Raw genomic sequence first — 25,069 nt, forward strand, 5'->3', positions numbered from 1 at the left:
TACCTTTTTTCATTATTCATCTTCCCTCATCTGAAGAAGGCACTGAACAATGTCCCCTTCTTGTGGGCTGAGGCAACTTTCTTAGTCTACTTCCCATTTGGAAAGTCCAGGAGACCCAGGTAAAGTCATGAACAAGAGTATCTTTTAGTTTGTTTTAAACTAAAATAAAGTTGACTTTATCTGCTTGGCTATGACTAGGTTGTGTGTCAGTACTTGTATCTACAATTTTTTTGAGATCTGCTTCTCATTAGACTTAATTACAGATCCCTTGAGTTTTATCAGATATCCTTGGAGAGAAGCACAACCTAAGATGCTTATTCCTGAATTATTTTTTCAAACTTAGAAGATTTACTAGCCACCACATTAATCAGATTAGAGACTTTAACAAAAGGAATAATGACAACATTCTTCATTTTGTCTTTGCTGGGAGCTTTACTTTTAAATCCCCTTGGTCACTGAAAGAAATCCTTGGTGTTGTCTCCCATTTGTAGAGGAGGAGAAAGAGTTCTTGTTTGTTTATGATGCAGGACCCAGAATTTCTGAATTCTCTTTTCTTTCCAGACAGACAATTGTTTTCTGAGTTCATGTCTTTTTCTAGTACCTTCTCCATGACAGCAAATATCAACCAGATACTCCAGTAACACTTTATTTCCTCACCCCTTCTTTTAAAGCACAAGCATATTCAGTACATCATCTGCCTTCTCAGCTGTTGAAGTTGATACACTCGCCAACACCTCTGCAAGGCAGGAGTTCATTCCAGACTCCAGGAACAGTTTCCTCAACCTCTCCAAGCACCAGAGCCAATGACACATATTTTCAGTGGTTTTGCTATTGTTGTTGTTGCTAAGAGAGTACCACACTTGAGTTCCTAGTTTCTGTATCAGGTAGCTGTGGTGCAGTAGTAACAAACAACCCCCAAACAACAACAAACAAATTCGCAGTGGCTTATGGCAACAGATTTTTTTTGCAATCACTCAAAATTGGATACTGCCAAGGGTTTGCTGTACCCCTCTGCTCTCTATTATTAGGGCACAGGCTGAAGGAGCAATCCCTGTCTGGGTGATGTCACCTTTGTAACAGGGAAAAGAGATGAAAGCACCATGTAGTAGTTATTGAAGTTTCTGCTCAGAAGAGACAAGTATTTCATTAGGTAAAGCACCTTACATGATTTCATTGTGAGCAGTGGTATCATCCTTCCATAGGACAGGCTTGATAGAGAGGGGCAGGGAATATTTGACCAAACCATATACATTCTCTTAAAGCAAGGTATCTGAAAATACAGGGAAAAGCAATTTATATCAGTTTTAGTGCTTTTTTAAAACTGATTCCATAGCCGTTCAATGAAATATATAGAGCCATCAAAAGAACCAGTCAGCTCTATATTTGTGTACAAATATATGCATAGAATATCTCCAAAACAGATTAAAATGTCAATGTTTGTCCCTTAGAGGGAAGAGAACTCTGATAGAGGATATGTTTGTGAGGGAGTTTTGTTTTTCACTTTATACCCATTGGTCACATTTGAGTTATATAACTTATGTTTATGTTACCTAGTAAAAGTAAATTAATTTAAAAACATTATATGTAAAGCATGACCCATAACAGAAAAAATGGATTAGTTAAACCTCATCAAAAAGAAAAGCTTTTGCTTATGAAGACAATGTGGAGATGGTAAAGTCAACCTATAGTCTCGGAGGAAATATTTGCAAATACACATCTGACAAAGGACTAGTAGTAGCTCTGATATTCACAGAACCCTCAAAACTCAGCAATGTAAAATACAGCAGTCCATTTAGAAAATGGGGAAAATAGGTAAAAATACATTTCACCATAGAGGGTCTGTCAGTATCAAATAAACACATGGAAAGGTGTTCTACATCATTAGACATCAAGGAAATGCAGTTTAAAACTACAGCGAGTTATCACTGCATACCTATTCAAATAGCTAAAATTAAAAATGGTGACACCAAATGTTGATGAGGATGCTAGAGAATCTGGGTCACTCCCCCTTGTTGGTGGGAACATAAAGTGATAGAATCACTAGAGAAAAAAGTTGCAGGTTTTTAAAAAACTAAACATAAAACTACCATAGGACCCAGCAGTTACACCTTTGGGCATTGATCCCAGATAAATAAAAACTTGTGTTTACACAGAATTCTATACATACACATAAGAGCAAAAAACTGTGGAGTCAACCCAGGTATCCTTCAACAAGTAGGTAGCTAAACAAACTGTTTTCCATACATGTCATGGAATACTATTCATCAGTAAAAATAAAGTAACTATTTGATTCATGTAACAGCTTGGGTGATTTTCCAGATAATTATGCAGAGCCAAAAAAGCCAGGCTCAGAGGTCACCACTGTAAGATTCCATTTACATAAGATTTTGAAATAATAAAATTGTAGAAATGGAGGGCAGATTAGTGCCTGCCAGGATTTAGGGCTTGGGGTCTGGTGGAGGAAGAGGGAGCTTCCTCCTCTTCCACACAAGAGGATGTGGTTAGCAAAGTCTCATAGTGGTGCAGTCAGGATCTTGACTGTGGCAATGCATGCATGAACCTTCACAGGTAATGAAATGGTATAGAATTATATACACATACACACACACACACACACAAATGAGAACAAGGAAAATGAAGGAAATCCAAAAAGCATTGGAGGATTGTATCAATGCCAACAACATATTTTTGTTATTATACTTACGGTTTTATAAGTCTTATCATTAATGGAAGTTGGGCAAAAATTTACAAGTCATCACTCTATATTTTTTCTAACAACTCTACATGAATGTACAATTATCCAAATAAAAATTTCCAAAAAATATTAAATGTAATAAGCTTCTCTTAGTCTCTCAGTATGATAACCACCCCCCCAACTGCTGATATAATGGAATTTTCTTCAAAGTGATTAATAATTGATCTTGTAATTCAAAAAGGAGGAACTAAATCTGTCCAGAACTAAAACCATCAGAGAATACTGGATGAGAACACATTACATGAGAAAAATCATGGCTAAAACCCCAATTTCAACATTTTTGTAGAGCATATGCCAGCTTGAATTCTGGTTGGGGGGGTCTGATATAAATAAGAAAGTTCTTCAAATTCTTAGAGCTCCAAAGTAGACTCTAGAAAATTGGTTGCCTTTGATCTTATCCCTTCACTGTTGAAGGTTTGATATAAGAAGAGTGAAATCATAGTTATGCTGTTGAAGTTGTTACATTTTTCAGATTTCACTTTACACTCCTTCTCAGGTAGAGGGTAAAAGTAGAGAACGTTCTTGGTATGTCAGTGTTGCTGGAATGTTTTTGTCTCCTATTATATCTAAGTCTCACAGTCTGTTTCTCTTTATTATTTGCATTTCTTCTTACAGTATATGGGAGAGTTGCAATGAAAAAGTTGTTTGATGGATTAAAAGCTACTAAAGGTCAGTGGGAAGTTATATAAAACCAAGATTGGCAGGCTTTATGTCGTAGTAGAGTTTTAAATAATATTTCTACCATTCTCTTAGTGATTTGTAAATTTTAGCTTTCAACCTTTCCTAATAAAATATTTGCTCCTGATGTCCCATAGTTTGCCTTTTTAATACTAATTAAAAGTCTCTAACTTACAACTTCTGAACTTTCTGGAGTTTTTACACCAATAGTAGATTTCACTTCAGTGTTAATAATAGATTCCCACATTAGGATTTATCAAGCAACAACATAAAGCTTTTGTATTTTTCAGTATTGAAAGCAAATAACATTTCAGAAAACAAATTTGAAATACATTAATACTCTCTGGTAAGATGTATAAATTAATTGATACTGATATCTTCATTAACCAGATAATCATTCAGATAAAATTTATTCTCTTCTGCTTTGACTCCTTGTCAGATTCGGAAATCATACTTTTCAGTATCTTTACATAAATTTGATATATGATCCTTTTCAATTCTGTAAAGATGTATATATCTTATTATATCCTTGAAATTCCAAGAATTAGGTTGAAATATGTTTCACATTATGAAATTATTATTTGAAATAACTAATCTCTAAAATTCTTGAATGGTCACATTTCATATTTTCAAAGGAAAAAAGATGAATGTGCATCATGTACCAGATTTTGTAAGCAATTTGGGTGTTGAGCTAACAGATAAAGAAAATAAGAGGCTGCTGAAGAAGCTTCCAGTTGATGGTGAGTCATAAAGATACCCTAGTTGTCTTCTAGAGTTCTTAGTGGGGTAGTATGCTGAGAGAAGTTTTTTAAAAGTTCTCTTTTAGCTTGAAGTATATGTATATTAAAGTAATTTAAAAAGATAAGTCTTAAGTTATATGGATACCCTTCTGTTCATTTTAACCCAGGCCATCAGGGGCAAAACACGTGTTTTAATATCATGAACTCTAGGGAATGACAAAACTACAAGAATGAAAATGAAGGAATGTGATCTGGGAGAGATTTTTAGAAGAATTAAACACAAGAGATCAAAGAAGAAACAAATAGTGTATAGAGTCTGTTAAGAGTTCTGTGAGGTGCTTAGAGTTGCATAATACTCAAAGAAAGTTCTCACATGGTGTCCATTTTTTTTTTAACTGGAGGATGAAATAAGAACATATTTATTCAGTAAATGAAAACTCTCCCTGATATTTTGGAATATATGTAGCATCTTTCTCACCATTAACAGTATTTTATTTGACAAAGAGTGTGCTTTGCATTGTAGCTTCTGGGAAGTTCTCTCAAAATAGATTGTTGGATAATCAGAAGTCTTTCACAGGTGAGTTAATGAACAATTTAGAGTTTACAGTTTAAATTATTTCATTATAGAGTTTAACAGAGCAATGCTACCATGACTGATTTTTAAATATTGTTTTGCTATATAAAATGTGGCATTTTATTATAAAATTTGTTTAATTTTTGCAGGTAGGTCCCACATTTTCTTATATTTGCCAAAACTTTATCTTGAAGGTATAAGTTGAAGTTGAATTCTAGGTTATGTACATGAAAACATGAAAAGGGTGATAGGTAGCTAGTCTGAGAATCAGTTAAACAAGCAAAGAAAACAAAAATAGTTTCTATTTCAGAAAGGGCAATGTTTCCTGATAGAATTATAGAGGGCACAGATTGCATGGAGCACTGGGTGTGGTGCAAAAATAATGAATACTGTTATGCTGAAAATAAATAAAATATAAATTTTTTAAAAGACCATAAAAAAATAATCAAATAAATATTCATTATAGTTCCTCTTAAAAGGATGTATTTTTAGGTGGAGAAAGGGGAACCCTCTTACACTGTTGGTGGGAATGCAAGTTGGTGCAGCCACTTTGGAGAACAGTATGGAGATTCCTCAAGAAATTAAAAATAGAGCTTCCTTATGACCCTGCAATAGCACTACTGGGTATTGACCTCAGAGATACAGATGTAGTGAAAAGAAGGGCCATCTGTACCCCAATGTTTATAGCAGCAATGGCCATGGTCGCCAAACTGTGGAAAGAACCAAGATGCCCTTCAGCAGACAAATGGATAAGGAAGGTGTGGTCCATATACATTATGGAGTATTATGCCTCCATCAGAAAGGATGAATACCCAACTTTTGTAGCAACATGGACGGGACTGGAAGAGATTATGCTGAGTGAAACAAGTCAAGCAGGGAGAGTCAATTATCATATGGTTTCACTTATTTGTGGAGCATAACAAATAGCATGGAGGACAAGAGGAGTTAGAGAGGAGAAGGGAGTTGGGGGAAATTGGAAGGGGAGGTGAATCATGAGAGACTATGGACTCTGAAAAACAATCTGAGGGTTTTGAAGGGGCGGGGGATGGGAGGTTGGGGGAACCAGGTGGTGGGTATTGGAGAGGGCACGGATTGCATGGAGCACTAGGTGTGGTGCAAAAACAATGAATACTGTTACGCTGAAAATAAATTTTAAAAAAAATTTTTTTTAAAAGGACAAAAAAACAGGGACTCCTGGGTGGCTCAGTTGGTTAAGCAGCTGCCTTCGGCTCAGGTCATGATCCCAGTGCCCTGGGATCCAGTCCCACATCAGGCTCCTTGCTCCCGAGGGAGCCTGCTTCTCCCTTTGACTGCCTGCCACTCTGTCTGCCTGTGCTCCCTCTCTCTCTCTGACAGATAAATAAATAAAATCTTAAAAAAAAAAAAGGACAAAAAAACACACAAACAAACAAAACTGTACACAAAGGTTGTGCCTAGGATTTGTTTGCTTTTGTTTTTGTTTTGCTTTCCCTTTTCCCAGTGCTTAATCAAAAGGAAGAGAGGAACATAAAAAGAATGAAGGAGAGACTTAGAAGCTCTGCCACTTGATACCTATGGAGGGGAGTCTCCTGCCAGAAGAAGAATGTCTCTGGGCATTCCTGGACCCTTTGGAAGAGTGGCAGCAGGATTGTTTTCTCATTTAATGTAGATTTAACCAAGCTACCCACTTGATAACATCTTGCTGTGTCTCTTTATCAACTACATCAAGTGTTCCCTTACAAATGGGATAATGGGGCACCTGGGTGGCTCAGTGGATTAAGCCTCTGCCTTCCGCTCAGGTCATGATCTCAGTGTCCTCGGATTAAGTCCCGCATCAGGCTCTCTGCTCTGCAGGGAGCTACTTCCTCCTCTCTCTCTCTCTGCCTGCCTGTCTGCCTACTTGTGAACTCTGTCTGTCAAATAAATAAAATCTAAAAAGAAAAGAAAAGAAAAAAAGAAAGAAAGAAAGAAATTGGACAATGATAGCCAGGAACTTATATTGTCAATTTCGCTGTAGTTCTGTTCCCCCACCTAGCTACTTTTCTCCAGTCTCTAGGCCTCCTGATTTATAATTTTCATGATAAATTTTCCTTTCCATGCACACCCAACCTCGGTTCCTGCTTCAGTTTCAGAACATTTTTTTAATTTTTTTTAAATATTTTATTTATTTATTTAACAGACAGATCACAAGTAGGCAGAGAGGAAGGCAGAGAGAGAGGAGGAAGCAGACTCCCTGCTGAGCAGAGAGCCCGATGCAGGGCTCTATCCCAGGACCCTGGGATCATGACCTGAGCTGAAGACAGAGGCTTTAACCCCCTGAGCCACCCAGGTGCCCCAGTTTCAGAACATTTTTTTTTTTGTAATTTAATTTTTTAGTTTTTATAAACATATATTTTTATCCCCAGGGGTACAGGTCTGTGAATCACCAGGTTTACACACTTCACAGCACTCACCAAAGCACATACCCTTCCAATGTCCATAATCCCACCCCCCTTCTCCCAAACCCCCTCCCCCCAGCAACCCTCAGTTTGTTTTGTGAGATTAAGAGTCACTTATGGTTTGTCTCCCTCCCAATCCCATCTTGTTTCATTTTTAAATAAAGTCCTCTCTGATACCAGGCCAGGTAGTTTCAAAGATAATTATATATTCTTTTATACCAATAAATAGTTTTCTGTCTTAACATATTCACAAAAAAAAAAATCTGTGTTCATAAACTATGTCACAGCATGGGTTCACCAGGCTCAAGGGAATCATCAATCTCCATTGGAAACTAGTACAAGAATTTTGGCAACTGAGGCTATTTTCAAAATCTTTCTCTACTTTGAATTCCATGAGTTGTCTTTATTTTCAGTTGCAAAATTCCTTCATAAATTATTTATTGTGCATAGTTTCATCAAGGTAAAGCTTAAGGTTCCTTAACACAATGTTAAATCATTCAGTAGTCATTTTCAAGGCAATATTGATAGTACTGAAATATGGATTCTATCTGTCTTTACTCCAAATTTTTTTCATTTTAACAGTAAAGCATTTTTAAGACAATAGTGACAGAGTACTGATATATCTATAGTATTTTTCCTTATTTTTTTAAATTTATTTTTAGAGTGAGAGAGCACAAGGGGGAGTGGGGCAGAGGGAGAATGAGAGAGAGAGATTCTGAAGCAGGCACAAAGCCCAGCATAGGTCCTGACATGGGGCTTGACCTCATGACTCTGAGACTATGACCTGAGCCAAAGGCAGATGCTTAACCTACTGAACCACCCAGGTGCCCTGGGATATTCATTTTATGACATTAAGGACATGTGTTCTGTTTGCGGTTTCCCTGTAATTCTTTGTAGTTGTATGTCTCATTTTACCCATTCACTACTTCCAAGTTAAAGGTGATCATTGTATCATCACTGTTCCTGTCTTTTGAAAGGAAAAAAGATTGATGCCAATGATCTGCTAGAAGTTCTTGGAAATATGGGGATCGAGCTCACTGAGGAGGAATTTGTGAAGCTGAAAAAAATTGTGCCAATTGATGGTGAGCCTTATGAGTGCCAGGGTAGCCTTTCTGGGGAGCTGAGTTCTGGGGGTCGTTGTCCACAGTTCCCCAATGTTGTCCCTTGAAAGTGAATTTTGAAAAGGTTAAGTTCACTGACTACAGATTTAATCAATCTAGGAGTCACCAAGCTCTCGCACTGAGATTTTGCCATTAGAAGTGATGAAGATTGTTATAAGGCTACCATTTCCCACTCCTGAGAGGCCTAAAGGATAGGGAGGGAAAGGAAGGAAATTGAGGGGAGTGAGAGACAAGGGGAAAAAAAACAAAAACAGGAAAAGGGACACAAAGGAGAAGGGATTTTCTTTTCTGCAGAGTAGTCTTCCAATCGGTCTTCTTGTTTGCTCAACTGTATACATTTTTGTCACCAAGACCATGTTCTTTTTCCCAAAATAATTTCTGATGGAAAGATGGAACAGATTTCCCAGGCAAAGAGTTGAAAACTTTCCTACTGGAATTGCCCAGTTGCCTAATAACGCTGTAACTGTCAATGTTCTTTTGCTTCAGATTTAACTGTGCTTTTATGTTTTCTAATAGCTGCTGGAAAGGTGTATCAGAAAAGATTGTTGGATGGGGTGAAGTTATTAAAAGGTACTTAAGAACCATGGTTATCAGGAGAGTCTCCTACCTGTCAACACAAATACCAACATAGATGTTTTTACCAGCAGGTTCTGAATCCTGTCTATATTCCTACGTTTAGATCTTTTATTTCCTTACATTCACCACACAGTACTTTTACCTAATCAACCACGCTATAGCATTGCAAGGAATCCATTCTCTCTTGAATGGATCTGAAATCTACTTTATACAACAAATAATGTAGAGAATATCATAGGCAGTCTTTCTGGGGATTGGCCCAACACCACCACCACAAAGGAATTTGGAGTGATCTTTAATATCATTTATTGCATGAATCAAGTCATTTTCTATAAAATGTTCTTACTCAAAGCCCAGTTAGCAAGAACAGCAGCAACAACAAATGTAGAAAAGAAGCATGGCATTGTGGCCAAGATACGTTTTTACTTCCTCTTCCTATCAGTCCTTGGAAAAAGAGGTAAGAAGGGGAAGTAGGGGAAAAAAAAGAAGAAGAAGAAGGGGAAGTAGGAAGACAGAGAGGAAAGGTTGCAGGTTTTGCTGTTCATTATTGGATGAGAAAAATCTCCTGCAGGTGGCTGGTCTGCCATCCCAGACCCTTGGAATAATGGCAGTCAGCAGCATTCCTTGCAGAATTTTGTGGTGAATGTGTTGTGCATGACACACTCTTCCCTCTGAGAGCAAATAAATCCACATTTGTAATATTTTAAACTTCATCATGTTTTTTGTGTATTGCAAAAGCAGAACATTGATGATCTGAAACTTGAACTATCCCTCTCAATGGATGCCTTAACTTTGTTTTGGGGACAGACATGCACAGTATTCTTTCTGAATTCCCCATGGGGACAATCCTACCATTGGTATTCTTTTGGGCTCTCTTTGAACAGATGAGTATTACTTGATAGTGTGAATAATACCTTCAAACACGTAATCACAGCCCACCACCAATAATGCCTCCACCTCAAAATATATTTTGTGTAAGCTCAGTGTCCAAGATGGGGCTTGAACTCATGAGCCCAAGATCAAGAGTCACATAGTCTACTGACTGAGCCAGCCAGGCCCCTCAACCCGAGAATATTTTTATCTAAGTTGTTCTTGATCTCAAGATTTGCTGAGCTAACCTTTTACACCAGTTCACTAATATAAGTATGTTATACGTTTTCTCTTTATTTTTTGTTAAATTAAATGCATGTGACATAAAAGATTTACATAGATACTGATCTTGTCAAATCATGTAATACTTTTTTTTTCATGATTTTTTCTTGTTTGTTTCTTAAGGAGGAATGGTTAAAGCCAATAACCTAGACAATGTGCTGGAAAACCTGGGAATTGAACTCATGGAAAAGGAACATGAAAATCTGACAGAATATTTGCCACCTGATGGTGAGGACTGTTGGCTGACGGGCAATGACTCTTGTCCATTCAGTGATACAGGGATCCAGGTTCTTACCTCTTGGATTCCTTCTTAGGGCCTTTTCATTGTTTATACAAAATTAATGGAATGGAAAAGAGGATGAAGGAAAGAGATGTGGCCCATGTCATTTCCATAACCATTCTTTTGTTGCAACTAGTCACATGACTACATTGAAATGCAAGGAGGGGTGGGGGGGGGTGATGGTAGGAACATAGTATCTGGCTGTGCATCCACTTCCCTCTATAATTCTATACTATGAGAGGAAATAAGAGGTTTGGTAGATAGCTGGGTTTTTGTTTTGTTTTGTTTTCATTAACAATGGCCTAAATATATATGTACACCCTATGCTTTGAGGCCAAGTTGCACTTTCCTAAAAAGCCTCAGGTGGCTACAACTCAGGAAGAGAAAATCAAATGAAATCACATGAAAATAATCAATAAAGGAGGACTGTTTCGCAGTCATCGACATTGAAGTAAGAACACATATTTCCCGGTAACATCCCAAATCCTGATTGCAGTAGATAGTTTTGCTTCGTCCCCACCTAGGAACTGTTCATTCTTTTTTTTTTTTTTTTTTAAGAAACGATCTTTTTTAAAAAAATTAATTTTTTTTTTCAGTGTAACAGTATTCATTGTTTTTGCACCACACCCAGTGCTCTATGCAATCTGTGCACTTTACAATATCCACCACCTGGTTCCCCCAAACTCCCACCCCATGCCCCTTCAGAACCCTCAGATTGTTTTTCAGAGTTCATAGTCTCTCATGGTTCACCTCCCCTTCCAATTTCCCTCAACTCCCTTCTCCTCTCCATCTCCCCTTGTCCTCCATGTTATTTGTTATGCTCCACAAACAAGTGAAACCATATGATAATTGACTCTCTGCTTGACTTATTTCACTCAGCATAATCTCTTTCAGTCCCATCCATGTTGCTACAAAAGTTGGGTATTTATCCTTTCTGATGGAGGCATAATACTCCGTAGTGTATATGGACCACATCTTCCTTATCTTTTCAATATACTTAAAAACATCTTCCAGAAACTTTATGAAGATCTAAGGAACACAGGTTATGTATTATGCAATTAGGTCTTTTGATTCATAAATTTGTGGCACCGTGGTCCTTCCTTTATCTTGCTTTGGGTAATGACAGTGTGTAACCAGTGCAGTTAGCAGGACAGAGCCTTGAGCTCAAAAGAGTGCCATTCATGGGGTGTAATGCTCTACTTTGGCCATCATGGAGAATCTGCATAATGTCATCTTTGAATTTGTGTTTACTAATTGACATCCGATGGAAAACTAGAGCATGGCTGGGGCCTGACACTCAGGTCAGACATCTATTTCTTCATTTAGCTCCTTTATCTTCTTATAACTTTGCCACATCCTAATTATGATATTTCTTACAGCAAATGGGAAGATTGGTCTCAAAAACTTGATGGAAGCAGTGGAAACTGTTACAGGTTCGTTAGAAGCTTTTATAAATCTAATTTTCTTCTCTCTGGTTATTTTAAATTTTTAAAATTAATATATAAGGTATTATTTGTTTCAGGGGCACAGGTCTGTGATTCATCATTCTTACATAATTCACAGCATTCACCATAGCACATACCCTCCCCAGTGTCCATCACCCAGTCACTTCCATCCTTTTCACCCCCTTCCCTCTAGCAACTCTTGGTTTGTTTCCTGAGATCAAGAATCTTTTATGGTGTGTCTCCCTCTCTGGTTTCATCTTGTTTCATTTTTCCCTCCCTTCCTCTATGATCCTCAGTCTTGTTTCTCAAATTCCTCATATAGTGAGATCGTGTGATGATTGTCTTACTCTGATTGACTTACTTCGCTTAGCATAATATCCTGTAGGTCCATACATATTGTTGTGAATGGCAAGATTCATTTTTGATGGCTGCATAATATTCCATTTTGTGTGTGTGTGTGTGTGTGAGAGAGAGAGAGAGAGAGAGTGTGTGTGTGTGTGTCTACCACATCTTCTTTATCCATTCATCTGTTGGGGAACATCTAAGCTCTTTCCATAGTTTGGCTATCATGGACATTGCTGCTATAAACATTCAGGTGCATGTGACCCTTCGGATCACTATCTTTGTATCTTTAGGGTCAATACATAGTATTGCTGGGTTGTAGGGTAGCTCTATGTTCAACTCTTTGAGTAACCTCTATACTGTTTTTCAGAGTGGCTGCACCAGCTTGCATTCCCACCAAAAGTGTAGGACAATTCTCCTTTCTCCACATCCTCACCAGCACCTGTCATTTCCTGATGTGTTAATTTTAGCCATTCTGACTGGTGTGAGGTGGTATCTCATTGTGGTTTTGATCACTGATGCCCAGTGATGCTGAGAACTTTTCCATGTGTTTGTTGGCCATGTGGATGTCTTCTTTGCAGAAATGTCTGTTCATGTCTGCTGTCCATTACTTGATTGGATTGTTGTTCTTTAGGTGTTGAGTTTGATAAGTTCTTTATAGATTTTGGATACTAGCCCTTTATCTGATATGTCATTTGCAAATACCTTCTTCCATTCTGTTGGTCATCTTTTGGTTTTCTTGACTGTTTCCTTTGCTGTGCAAAAGCTTTTTATCAGGATGAAGTCCCAATAGTTCATTTTTACCCTTGCTTCCCTTGCCTTTGGCGATGTGTCTAGGAAGAAGTTGCTGTGGCTGAGGTCGAAGAGGTTTCTGCCTGTGTTCTCCTCAAGTATTTTGATGGATTCCTGTCTTACATTGAGGTCTTTCTTCCATTTTGAGTCTTTTTGTGTGTGTGGTGTAAGGAAATGGCCCAGTTTCATTTTTTTGCATATGGCTGTTGAATTTTCCCAACATCATTTGTTGAAGAGACTGTCTTTTTTCCATTGGACAGTCTTTTATGCTTTGTTGAAGGTTAATTGACCATGGAGTTGAGGCCCCATGTCTAGGCTCCCTGTTCTGTTCCATTGATCTATGTATCTGTTTTTGTGCCAGTACCAACTGTCTTGATTATTACAGCTTTGTAATAGAACTTGAAGGCCAGAATTGTGATGCCACATGCTTTGCTTTTCTTTTTCAACATTCCTCTGGCTATTTGGGGTCTTTTCTGGTTCCATACAAATTTTAGGATTATTTGTTCCATTTCTTCGAAAAAAGTTGATGTTATTTTGGTAGTAATTGCATTAGAAGTGTAGATTACTCTAGGTAACATGGATATTTCACAATATTTGTTCTTCCAACCCCTGAACATGGATTGTTTTTCCATTTTTTCTGTCTTTCTCAATTTCTTTCATGAGTATTCTGTAGTTTGCTGAGTACAGATTCCTTGCCTCTCTGGTTAGATTTATTCCTAGGTATCTTATGGTTTTGGGTGCAACTGTAAATGGGATCAACTTTTTAATTTCTCTTTCTTCTGTCTTGTTTTTGGTGTATAGAAATGCAACTGATTTCTGTGCATTGATTTTATATACTGCCACATTACTGAATTCTTGTATGAGTTCTAGCAGTTTGGGGGTAGAGTCTTTTGGGTTTTCTATGTAAAGTATCATAACATCTGTAAAGAGTGAGAATTTGTCTTCTTTTTTGAAATTTGGATGCTTTTTATTTCTTTTTGTTTCTGATTGCTGAAGCTGGGACTTCTAGTACTATGTTGAATAGCAGTGGTGATAGTGGACATCCCTGACGTGTTCCTAACCTTAGCAGAAAAGTTCTTAGTTTTTCCCCTTTGAGAATGATATTAGCTGTGGGTTTTTCATAGATGATTATTATGATATTGAGGTATGTACTCTCTATCCCTACACTGTGAAGAGTTTTGATCAAGAAAGGATGCCGTCCTTTGTCAAATGTTTTTTTCTGCATCTATTGAGAGTATCATATGGTTCTTGTTATTTCTTTTTGTTTTTAAAGATTTTATTTATAACTTTGACAGAGACATCAGAAGTAGGCAGAGAGGAAGGCAGAGAGAGGAGGAAGCAGGCTTACTGCCAAGCAGAGAGCCCGATGCAGAACTCGATCCCAGGACCCTGAGACCATGACCTGAGCTGAAGGCAGAGGCTTTAACCCACTGAGCCACCCAGGCACCCCATCTTGTTCTTTCTTTTATTAATGTATTGTATCACATTGATTTCCGAATGCTGGACCAGCCTTGCAGCTCAGGAATAAATTGGTCATGGTAAATAATCCTTTTAAAGTTCTGTTGGATCCTATTGGCCAGAATTTTGGTGAGAATTCTTACATCTGTTTTCATCAGGGATACTTCCCCATTATTCTCCTTTTGGGAGGGATCTTTGTCTGGTTTGGGGATCCAGATAATGTTGGCCTCATCAAAAGGATTTGGATGTTTTCCTTCCAGTTCTATTCTTTGGAAAAGTTTCAGAAGAATAGGATTAAATCTTCTTTAAATGTTTGGTAGAAACTCCCTGGGAAGCCATCTGGCACTCAGCTCTTGTTTCCTTGGGGATTTTTGATGACTGCTTCAATTTCCTTGCTGATTACAGGTCTCTTCAGGTTTCCTTTTCTTCCTGGTTCAGTTTTGGTCATTTCTACACTTCTGGGAATGCATCCATTTCTTTGAGACTGCCTGACTTGTTGACATAGAGTTACCATCATATGTTATAATTATTTGTATTTCTTTGATGTTGGTTATCTCTCTTCTTTCATTCATGGTTTCATTAATTTGGGTCCTTTCTCTTTTCTTTTTGATATGTCTGGCCAGGGGTGTATCAATCTTATTAATTATTTCAAAGAACTGGCTCCTAGTTTTGTTAATTTGTTCTACTGTTCTTTTGGCTTCTGTTTCATTGATATGTGCTCTGATCTTTATTATTTCTCTTCTCCTGCTGGGTTTATGCTTCATTTGCTGTTCTTTCTCCACTCCTGGTGGTATACGGTTAGGTTGTGTATTTGAGATTTTTCTTGTTTCTTTTTTTTTTTTTTTAATTTCTTTTCAGCATAACAGAATTCATTGTTTTTGCACCCAGTGTTCCATGCGATGCGTGCCCTCCATAATACCCACCACCTGGCTCCCCCAACCTCCTACCCCATGCCCCTTCAAACCCCTCAGGTTGTTTTTCAGAGTCCATAGTCTCTCATGGTTCTTAAGAAGGGCTTGTATTTCTGTAAACTTTCTTCTCAGGACTGCCTTTGTTGCATCCTAAAGATTTTGAACAGTTGTGTTTTCATGAATTTTTTAAATTCCTCTTTAATTTCCTGGTTGATCCATTCATTTAGTAGAATGTTCTTTAGCCTTCATGTATTTGAGTTCTTTCCAACTTTCCTCTTGTGGTTGAGTTCTAGTTTCAAGGAACTGTGGTATGAAAATATAAAGGGAAAGGAATGATCCCAATCTTTTGGTACTGGCTAAAACCTGATTTGTGACCCAAGATGTGATCTATTCTGGAGAATGTTCCATGTGCACTAGAGAAAAATGTGTATTCTGTTGCTTTGGTATGGAATGTTCACATATATCTGTGATGTCCATCTGGTCCAGTGTGTCATTTAAAGTCTGTATTTCCTTGTTGATCATTTGCTTAGATGATCCGCCATTTCATTGAGAGGGGTGTTGAAGTATTATTGTATTTTTGTCAATGTATTTCTTTGATTTTGTTATTAATTGGTTTATATCATTGCCTGCTCCCATGTTAGGGGCATAGATATTTAAAATTATTAGATCTTCTTGCTGGACAGACCCTTTAAGTATGATATAATGTCCTTCCTCATCTCTTATTATAGTCTTTGGCTTAAAATCTAATTTATCTGATATAAGGATTGCCACCCCAGCTTTCTTTTGATGTCCATTAGCATGGTAAATTGTTTTCCAACCCCTCACTTGAAATCTGGAGGTGTCTTTTGGTCTAAAATGAGTCTCTTTCAGATAGCATATCAATGGATCTTAGTTTTTCATCCATTTTGGTACCCTGTGTCTTTTGATTAGGGCATTTAGTCCAGTTACATTCAGGGTAACTATTGAAAGATAGAATTTAGTGCCATTGTATTGCCTGTAAGGTGACCATTTCTGTATGTTGTCTCTGTTCTTTTCTGGTCTGTGTTTTTTTAGGTTCTTACTTTGCTTAGAGGACCCCTTTCAATACTTCCTGTAGTGCTGGTTTGGTGTTTGCAAATTCTTTTAGTTTTTGTTTGTCATGGAAGCTCTTTATTTCTCCTCCTATTTTCAGTGACAGCCTTGCTGGATATAGTATTCTTGGCTGCATGTTTTTCTTACGTTTAGTGCTCTGAATATATCATGCCAGTCCTTTCTGGCCTGCCATGTCTCTGGATAGGTCTGCTGATGGTCTAATATTTCTATCATTGTGGGTTACAGACCTCTTGTCCCAAGCTGCTTTCAGGTTTTTTCTCTTTGTTTCTGAGACTTCTAAGTTTTACTATTAGATGACTACGTATTGACTTATTTTTATTGATTTTGAGGGGCGTTCTCTGTGCCTCCTGGATTTTGATGCTCGTTTCCTTCCCCAAAACAGGGAAGTTCTCTGTTATAATTTGCTCTAATTCACCTTCTGCCTCTCTCTCTCTTCTTCTTCTTCTGGAATCCCAATTACTTTAATATTGTTTCATCTTATGGTATCACTTAACTCTTGAATTTTCCCCTCATGATCTGGTAGTTGTTTATCTCTCTTTTTCTCAGTTTCTTTATTCTCCATCATTTGGTCTTCTATATCACTAATTCTCTCTTCTGCCTCATTTATCCTAGCAGTAAGAGCCTCCATTTTTTATCGTACCTCATTAATAGCTTTTTGATTTCAACTTGGGTAGATTTAAGTTCTTTTATTTCCCCAGAAAAGGATTCTCTAGCATCTTCCATGCTTTTTTCAAGTCCAGCTAGTATCTTTATAATCATCATTCTGAATTCTAGGTCCAGCATCTTACCAATATCTATATTGATTAGGTCCTTGGAAGGCAGTACTGCCTCTTGTTCTCTTTTTTTGAGGTGAGTTTTAACACCTTGTCATTTTGTCCAGAGCAGCATAAGTGAATGAGAGAACATATGCTAAAAGGGTAACAATGACCCCAGAAAAACATACACTAAACAAATCAGAAGAGTCCTAAAACCAGAGGGGAAAAAAAAGAAAAAATATGTATATGATCATGCTGTTGAATAGAATAGAGCCACACACCTGATTTTTGGGTGTATTTTGGTCTGTTAGGAGAAACTGCCTCCCAAAATTCTAAAGAACAAAAAACTTATATATATACAAAAATAAGGGTAAATATGATGAAGGGGTGAAATATGATAGTAAAGAAGAAAATTTTTAAAAGGCTTTCAAAAAAAGGAATTGATAAAAGTTGAAGAAAGAAGGAAATTTTAAAAATAAATAAATAAAAAGAGAGAGAATGTGATCACACAAGAGACTAGAACAAAGCCATAGAATAGATTTAGGGTATATTTTGGTCTATTGGAAGAAACTGTATCCCAAAATTTTAAAGAAAGAAAGAAAAAAAATTATATATACCAAAAATAAGGTTAAATACAATGAAGGGCTAGTGTATGACTGCAAGAATCAAAATTAAAAAACATTTTTAAAAAGGTATTGATAAGATGATAGTTAAAACAGGAAAGTTGAAAAAGTAAAAAAAAAAAAAAAAGAAAGAAAAGGAAAAAAATAAAGAACATTTAAAAAATTTAACTTTGAAAGTCTAATGAATTCTGGGGGAAAAGACCATGAATTCTATGTGCTGAATTCCCTTAGTGCCATTGTTTGTAGTTCTCATTGATCAGTAAACTTGGTGTTGGCTGGATATTCTTGCTGATCTTCTGGGGGAGGGGCCTATTTTAGTGATTCTCAAGTTTTGCCCAAGGTGGAATCGCACCACCCTTGCCAGGGCTAGGCTAAATAATCTGCCTGGGTTTGCTCTTTTAGCTTTTGTTCCCTAAATGCTTTCAATACAACTTTGGAGGATGAGAATGAAAATGGTGGCCTCCCAATCTCCAGCCCCAGAGCAGTCAAGAACTTGGGACCCCCATCTTCAGTGAGCCCTCAGAGAAAAGCAGTCAGTCACTCCTGTCTCCCTGGTCTCTGGCTACACTCCAAGCTCATCTAGCCTGTGACCAAGAATTTCTATCTCTGGCATACAGCCTTCTTTAGAGTCTCTAAACCCAGCAGATTCCTACATCATGCTCCCATGTAGCTCTTCCCAATAGATGAAGGGGGGGAGGTCTCCCTGGATATGCCATTTGTGGGGTCCCTCCTTGAAAAGTAGTGGTCCAAGTGTGCCAGGGATCACAGTTTACAAGCAACCCTGACCTGAAAGCCCACTCCTCAGCTCCATCTCTGTAGCCAGTGTCCCTGCTCTGATACCTGGGAGCTCTGCCATACTCAAGTACCCCTGCTCTTTCTGTAACCCCAAGGGTCTTGAGACCATACTATCCTAGCAAGGGTTCCCTTCCCCTCCCCATGCCCACTTAGCCACTAGAGTGACTTCCATCCATGGGGCCAACTTCTGAAAGTTCTGATTTTGTGCTCTGCTTTTCTCTCACTTGCTGGTAGCCAGCTGATGGAGGCTTCTTCCCCCGGTCTATCTTCCTGTATGTCACCTCAGATTCACTTCTCCACACGTTCTACCTTCCAGAACATGGTTGCTTTTCTGTTCATAGAATTCCTGCTATTCTTTTCTTCAATCTCCTGTTGAGTTTGTAGGTGTTCAGAATGATTTGATAACTACCTAGCTGAATTCCTGGGACCAGATGAAATTTAGGTCTCATACACTGCCATTTTACTCCTCCGCCATAAAGCTAAGGTCTTAATTCTTCATACTAGTTTATATTTTTATTTAGACCCATCATTTCCCCATTTCCTTCTTTGTTCTACCAGTTTTTCTTCTATATTGTTGAATATCCTCATTCAGTTGCCTAGAATTACACTTCACAATATCTCCATTTTACCACTGATTTTTCAGTGCAAGTTTCTAGTAGAAAATTTCTTTGTTTCTGGAATATTTTCCAAGGATAGTCACTATTCTTGATTTTGAATGACAAATTTAAACTCACACAGCAAATAAGCAAACTTTCACAAGGGTGAAATACTCTCATTGTTAAGAAATTAGGGGAGGTATAATATCCTTTAAAAATAAATGGATATTAGGCCTACAGTGTCCTCTAACTTATATCACATGTACAGTATGTCTATTACTTTATTCAGAGTTCTTCCCCAGCTGATGACAGTGATGAACAGTTAGCACATTATTTCATGAGTGTTTTCTCATTCCGCTATGGTAGCTGAAGCTGAAAAGGTATCAACAGGTTTTGGGAGATATTAGACCCTTCTCTGTACTAATCTGTGCCCATTTGGTCATGTTGAAGGAGGAGAGGTTGATGTCAGTGAAGTGGGAAATGTCCTGGAAAACATGGGAGTAACCATCACAGATAAGGAATGTGGAGAGCTGGTAAAGAATCTGCCAGTTAATGGTAAGCATTTAAAATGTTACTGTGGTCTTGAAGGAAGCATACATTTCTTATTTTGTGAGCAATTCTATAAACTTCCTACAATGACAGCAGAGAAAATATACTTCAACAGTTACTTACAATAAATTATTTCACTAATGTAATTACATATATATGCATATATTGATATTAATATAAAATATATTCTAGACTGTTAATGTGAGTTATCTGGGGGCTTGTGGCTATATTGTAGAGTGAGAAAGGAGAAATAGGAAAGGCATTCACATAAAAACTAAAAAAAAAACTAGACTGAATAAGTATAGCCATTAAGATATGGTTCAATTTATACATTTATGTAAATTTACATATCAAATAGTATAAATAATTATAAAGATAATGATCCAGTTACACCTTTAAAGGAGTCTGTCAAATGGTAGAACATCAGTAACTGAGCTGAGTATATGGGAGGATTCATTGTTTGTATTCTACTTTTGTACATGGTTAAAATTTTTCATAACAAGAACATTTTAAGAGAAGATTTTTAAGAAAAAATTCTATCCATTATAGATTTTTAGTTGGAAATCAGCTGCTGCTTTATTCACAAGCTGCCATCAAGGTTAGAAATATGGAGTTGATGAGAGACTATGGACTCTGAAAAACAATCTGAGGGTTTTGAAGGGATGGGGGGGTGGGGGTTGGGGGAACCAGGTGGTAGGTATTAGGGAGGGCACAGATTGCATGGAGCACTGGGTGTGGTGCAAAAACAATGAATACTGTTATGCTGAAAAGAAATTTTTTAAAAAAAGAAATATATTTTGTAGGCGAGACTCAATAGAAAAGGGAATTGTAAAAGGTATCCTGGGGCCTAACTAGATGAAAGAGCAGAACAGAAGGCTTTTTTCAAACCATGAAAGCTGGTAGTTTGCCAGCATTAACTTGCTTAGCTGCCCACAGTTGCATAGAGTGGATACAGTGGTGGCCATTTCAGTTTTTAAAATTTGAAAGTAATTTGGAAATTTTCTAGAGAAAAGCACAAATCCTCCTTACATTAAATTATGACCCACTGTCTTGGTGAATCTCCCCAGCACTTACTTTTGTGTATCTGATTTATGTTTCCTGTAGCTAATGGGAAAGTCTACAAGAATAGGTTGCTGGATGGTTTGAAGTCTCTTCATGGTAAGTAAGTGAGAAGCATAGTTCAAAGCCAAATGAATCTAAGAGGCACATACATACTACGTCCTAGATACCTGATTGTGATTGTCAAAACCCTCTTAACTACCCATGCCATCCCTGGCTTCTGAGATAGAGTGGCCTGTGAGCAAATAATCTTCATGTTGAATTTTTAAAACATTTTTTGCAGAAAAAAACTAATATATGTCAAAATAGTGAAATTAAAGGGAAAATATTGGGGGAATTTGGTTAGGAGTTGAGACAACTAATAAAGTAAAAAAAAATGAGCTTGCTTATTAATGAGAAGATAAAATTATTTTTTTCATTTCTCTCATTCAAGCCCATTTAAGTATTTGAATCTAAAAACTATACAACTTGCTAATTGACTACGGTGAAACGCATTCTTGGCAATGAGTTTAAGATTTCACATTCTTTTATCCCACAGAGGGACATTTCTAGGAAGTAAGTGTCCCCTAAACCAAAATTTTAGAAAAATGTCCTTTGCCTACAAAGGAAAGATATTTATTCTCTCTCTCTCACTCTGTCTCTCTTTTTCATTATGTTCAGTTGCCAACATATAGTACATCATTAGTTTTTGATGGAGTGTTCAGTGATTCATTAGTTGCATGTAACACCCAGTGCTCATCACCACACGTGCCCTCCTTAATACCCATCACCTGGTTATGCCCTCCCATTCCCTCCCTTCTGTAACCCTCAGTTTGGTTCCCAGAGTCCAGAGTCTGTCACGGTGTGTCTCCCTCTCTGATCTCTTCCCATTCAGGTTTCCCTCCCTTCCCCTGTGGTCCTTTGCACTATTCCTTATGTTCCACATATGAATGAAACCAAATGATAAATGTCTACCTCTGCTTGACTTATTTCACGTAGCACAGTTCCCTCCAGTTCCATTTATTTCCTTAGCATTTTAACCAAGCTACTCTACTAGAAACTGATTTTTAAATGTGGTTTCTCTATTTCATATGCGTGTTTTATTATAAAATTTGTTTAATTTTTGCAGGTAGGTCCCACATTTTCTTATATTTGCCAAAACTTTATCTTGGAGTTATAAGTTCAATTCTAGGTAGATACAACAAAACATGAAAAGGACAATAGTTTCTCTTAAAAGAATATGTTTTTAGTGAGATTCAGTAAAAAACAAACAAACAAACAAAAGCTATCAGCAAAGGCTGTGCCTAGGATTTGGTTTTGGTTTTGGTCTTTTGTTTTTGTTTTTGTGTTTGTTTAGTTTTGTTTTGCTTTGCTTTCCCTCTTCCCAGTGCTTGATCCAAAAGAAGAGAGTAGCATAAAGAGAATGAAGGAGAGACCTAGAAGCTCTGCCACTTGATACCTATGGAGGGGAGTCTCCTTCCACAAGAAGAATTCCTAGTCCCTTTGGAAGAGTGGCAGCAGGATTGTTTTCTCATTTAATGTGGATTTAACCATGCTTCCCACTTGATAACATCTTGCTGTGTATGTTTATCAACTACATCAAGTGTCCCCTTGGAAATGGGACAATGATAGCCAGAACCTTGTATTGGCAGTCTCTCTGTAGTTGTCTTCCCCCATCTAGCTACTTTTCTCCAGTCTCTAGGCCTCCTGATTTATAGTTTTCATGATAAATTTTCCTTTCCATGCACACCCAGCCTCAGCTCCTGCTTCAGTTTCAGAACATTTTTTTTAAAGATTTTATTTATTTATTTATTTATTTATTTGACAGAGAGAAATCACAAGTAGGCAGAGAGGCAGGCAGAGAGAGAGAGAGGAGGAAGCAGGCTCCCTGCTGAGCAGAGATCCCGATGTGGGACTCGATCCCAGGACCCCAAGATCATTACCTGAGCCGAAGGCAGGGGCTTAACCCACTGAGCCACCCAGGTGCCCTCAGAATATTTTTAACTGAAGTCCTCTCTGATACCAAGCCAGGTAGTTTCAAAGATAATTATATATTCTTTTATACCAAACCAACACAAATAGTTTTTCTGTCTTACATATTCACCAAAAAAAAAAAAAAAAACTGTGTTCATAAACTATGTCATAGCATGGATTCACCAGGCCCAAGGGAATTGTCAAGCTCCAGCAGAAACCAGTACAAGTTTTCAAAACTTGTACTGAAGTTTTGTACTTGTACTTTGTACTTTCTCTATTATGAATTCCACGAGTTGTCTTTATCTTCAGTTGCAAAACCCCTTCATAAATTATTTCTTGTGCATAGTTTAGTCAAGGTAAAACTTAAAAGGTTCCTTAAAACGTTAAATCAAGTTTGGTACTCATATTTAATAGTACTGAAAAATGTATTCTATTTGTCTTTACTCCTAAATTTTTTTCATTTTACAGTAACTTTTTAAAAAATTTCTTTTCAGTGTAACAGAATTCATTGTTTATGCACCACACCCAGTGCTCCATGCAATCTGTGCCCTCTGTAATACCCACCACCTGGTACCCCCAACCTCCCACCCCCGCCCCTTCATAACCCTCAGATTGTTTTTCAGAGTCCATAGTCTCTCATGGTTCATCTCCCCTTCCAATTTCCCTCACTTTTTTAATGCAATAGTGACAGAGCACTGCTATATTTCTAACATTTTTCTATATTTCTTTCTTTCTTTTTTTTTTTTAAGCTTCAGCAAAGAATCTTTTTTTTTTTTTCCTTTGTACCTTTTTCCGGTGTTCCAAGATTCATTGTTTATGCAGCCCACCCAGTGCTCCATGCAATTTGTTCCCTCCTTAGTACCCACCCCCAGATCACCGACCCCCCCCACCCCTGTCCCCTCCAAAACCCTCAGTGTGTTTCTCAGAGTCCACAGTTTCTCATGGTTTTTTAGAGTGAGAAGGCATAGAAAGCGAGTTGTGGGGGTGGGACAGATGCAAAAGGAGAGAGAGACTCAAGCAGCTCCATGCCCAGCACACAGCCTGACACAGGTTTTGATCTCATGACCATGAAAGTATGACCTGAGCCAAAGGCCGATACTTAACCAACTGAGCCACCTGGCACCCCAAGAGTATTCCTTTATGACATTAAGGACGCATGTTCTTTTTGTGATTTCACTGTAATTCTGTGTAGTTGTATGTGTCTCATCTTACCCATTCACTACTTCTACGTTGAAGGTGATCATTTTGTCATTATTGGAAATCATTAGGTTCATAATTATCAAGCACTGATGTTCTTGTCTTTTGAAAGGAAAAAACATTGATGCCAATGATCTGCTAGAAGTTCTGGGAAACATGGGGATTGAGCTCACTGAGGAGGAATTTGTGAAACTGAAACAAACTGTGCCAATTGACGGTGAGCCAAATGGGTGCAGGGTAGCCTTTCTGGGGAGCTGAGTTCTGGGGTCATTGTAGGCAGTTCTATAGTGTTGTCTCTTGAAAGTGAATTTTAAAAAGGTACGTTCACTGACTACAGATTCAATCAATCTAGGAGTCACTAAGCTCTTGCACTGAGATTTTGCCATCTGAACTGATGAAGGTTATATTAACGCAACTATTTCCCACTCCTTAGAGGCCTAAAGGAAATGAAGGGAAAGGAAGGAAACCAAAGGGAGTGAGAGACAAGGGATAAAACAAAAACAGGAAAAGGGACACAAAAAAGAAGAGATTTTCTTTTCTGCACAGTTGTCTTCCCATCAGTCTTCTTGGTCCCTCAACCTGTATACACTTTTGTCACCAAGACCATGTTCTCTTTCCCAAAATAATTTTCTTATTTGATGGAAAGATGGACAGATTTTCTACGCAAAGAGTTAAAAACTTTCCTAGTGGAATTGTCCAGTTGCCCAATAAGTCTATGACTGTCAATGTTCTCTTGCTTCAGATATAAACTGTGCTTTTCTGTTTTCTAATAGCTGCTGGAAAGGTGTATCAGAAAAGATTGTTGGATGGGGTGAAGTCATTAAAAGGTACTTAAGAACCATGGGTAGCTAGAAAGCTCTGCTACATACAAACACAAATATCACAACATATCAACACAGATGGTTTTACCAGCAGGTTCTGAATCCTGTCTACATTCCTACGTTTAGATCCTTTATTTCCTTACATTCACCACACAGTACTTCTACCTAATCAACCACACTATAGCATTGCAAGGAATCCATTCTCTCTTGAATGGATCTGAAATCTACTTTATACAACAAATAATGTTGAGAATATCATAGGCAGTCTTTCTGGGGATTGGCCCAACACCACCACCACAAAGGAATTTGGAGTGATCTTTAATATCATTTATTGCATGAATCAAGTCATTTTCTATAAAACGTTCTTACTCAAAGCCGAGTTAACAAG

General features: G+C 37.7%; 1 protein-coding gene across 1 annotated transcript in view; it reads left to right on the forward strand.

Moving 5' to 3' along the window:
* The window catches only part of LOC309851455 (uncharacterized protein), a gene marked incomplete at its 3' end in the record, with an annotated part of 89,939 nt that overhangs the window by 10,147 nt on the left and 54,723 nt on the right, over positions 1–25,069 (forward strand). The window contains exons 10-20 of the mRNA XM_082706774.1: positions 3,371–3,424; positions 4,069–4,173; positions 4,697–4,750; positions 8,142–8,246; positions 8,802–8,855; positions 10,137–10,241; positions 11,673–11,726; positions 19,553–19,657; positions 20,756–20,809; positions 23,973–24,077; positions 24,634–24,687. Coding sequence (XP_082562900.1) covers positions 3,371–3,424; positions 4,069–4,173; positions 4,697–4,750; positions 8,142–8,246; positions 8,802–8,855; positions 10,137–10,241; positions 11,673–11,726; positions 19,553–19,657; positions 20,756–20,809; positions 23,973–24,077; positions 24,634–24,687 — 849 coding nt within the window. The remainder of the gene's footprint in view (positions 1–3,370; positions 3,425–4,068; positions 4,174–4,696; positions 4,751–8,141; positions 8,247–8,801; positions 8,856–10,136; positions 10,242–11,672; positions 11,727–19,552; positions 19,658–20,755; positions 20,810–23,972; positions 24,078–24,633; positions 24,688–25,069) is intronic.

Source organism: Mustela nivalis (assembly GCF_964662115.1).
Source record: "Mustela nivalis genome assembly, chromosome: 17".
In the NCBI taxonomy this organism is placed as follows: Eukaryota; Metazoa; Chordata; class Mammalia; order Carnivora; family Mustelidae; genus Mustela; species Mustela nivalis.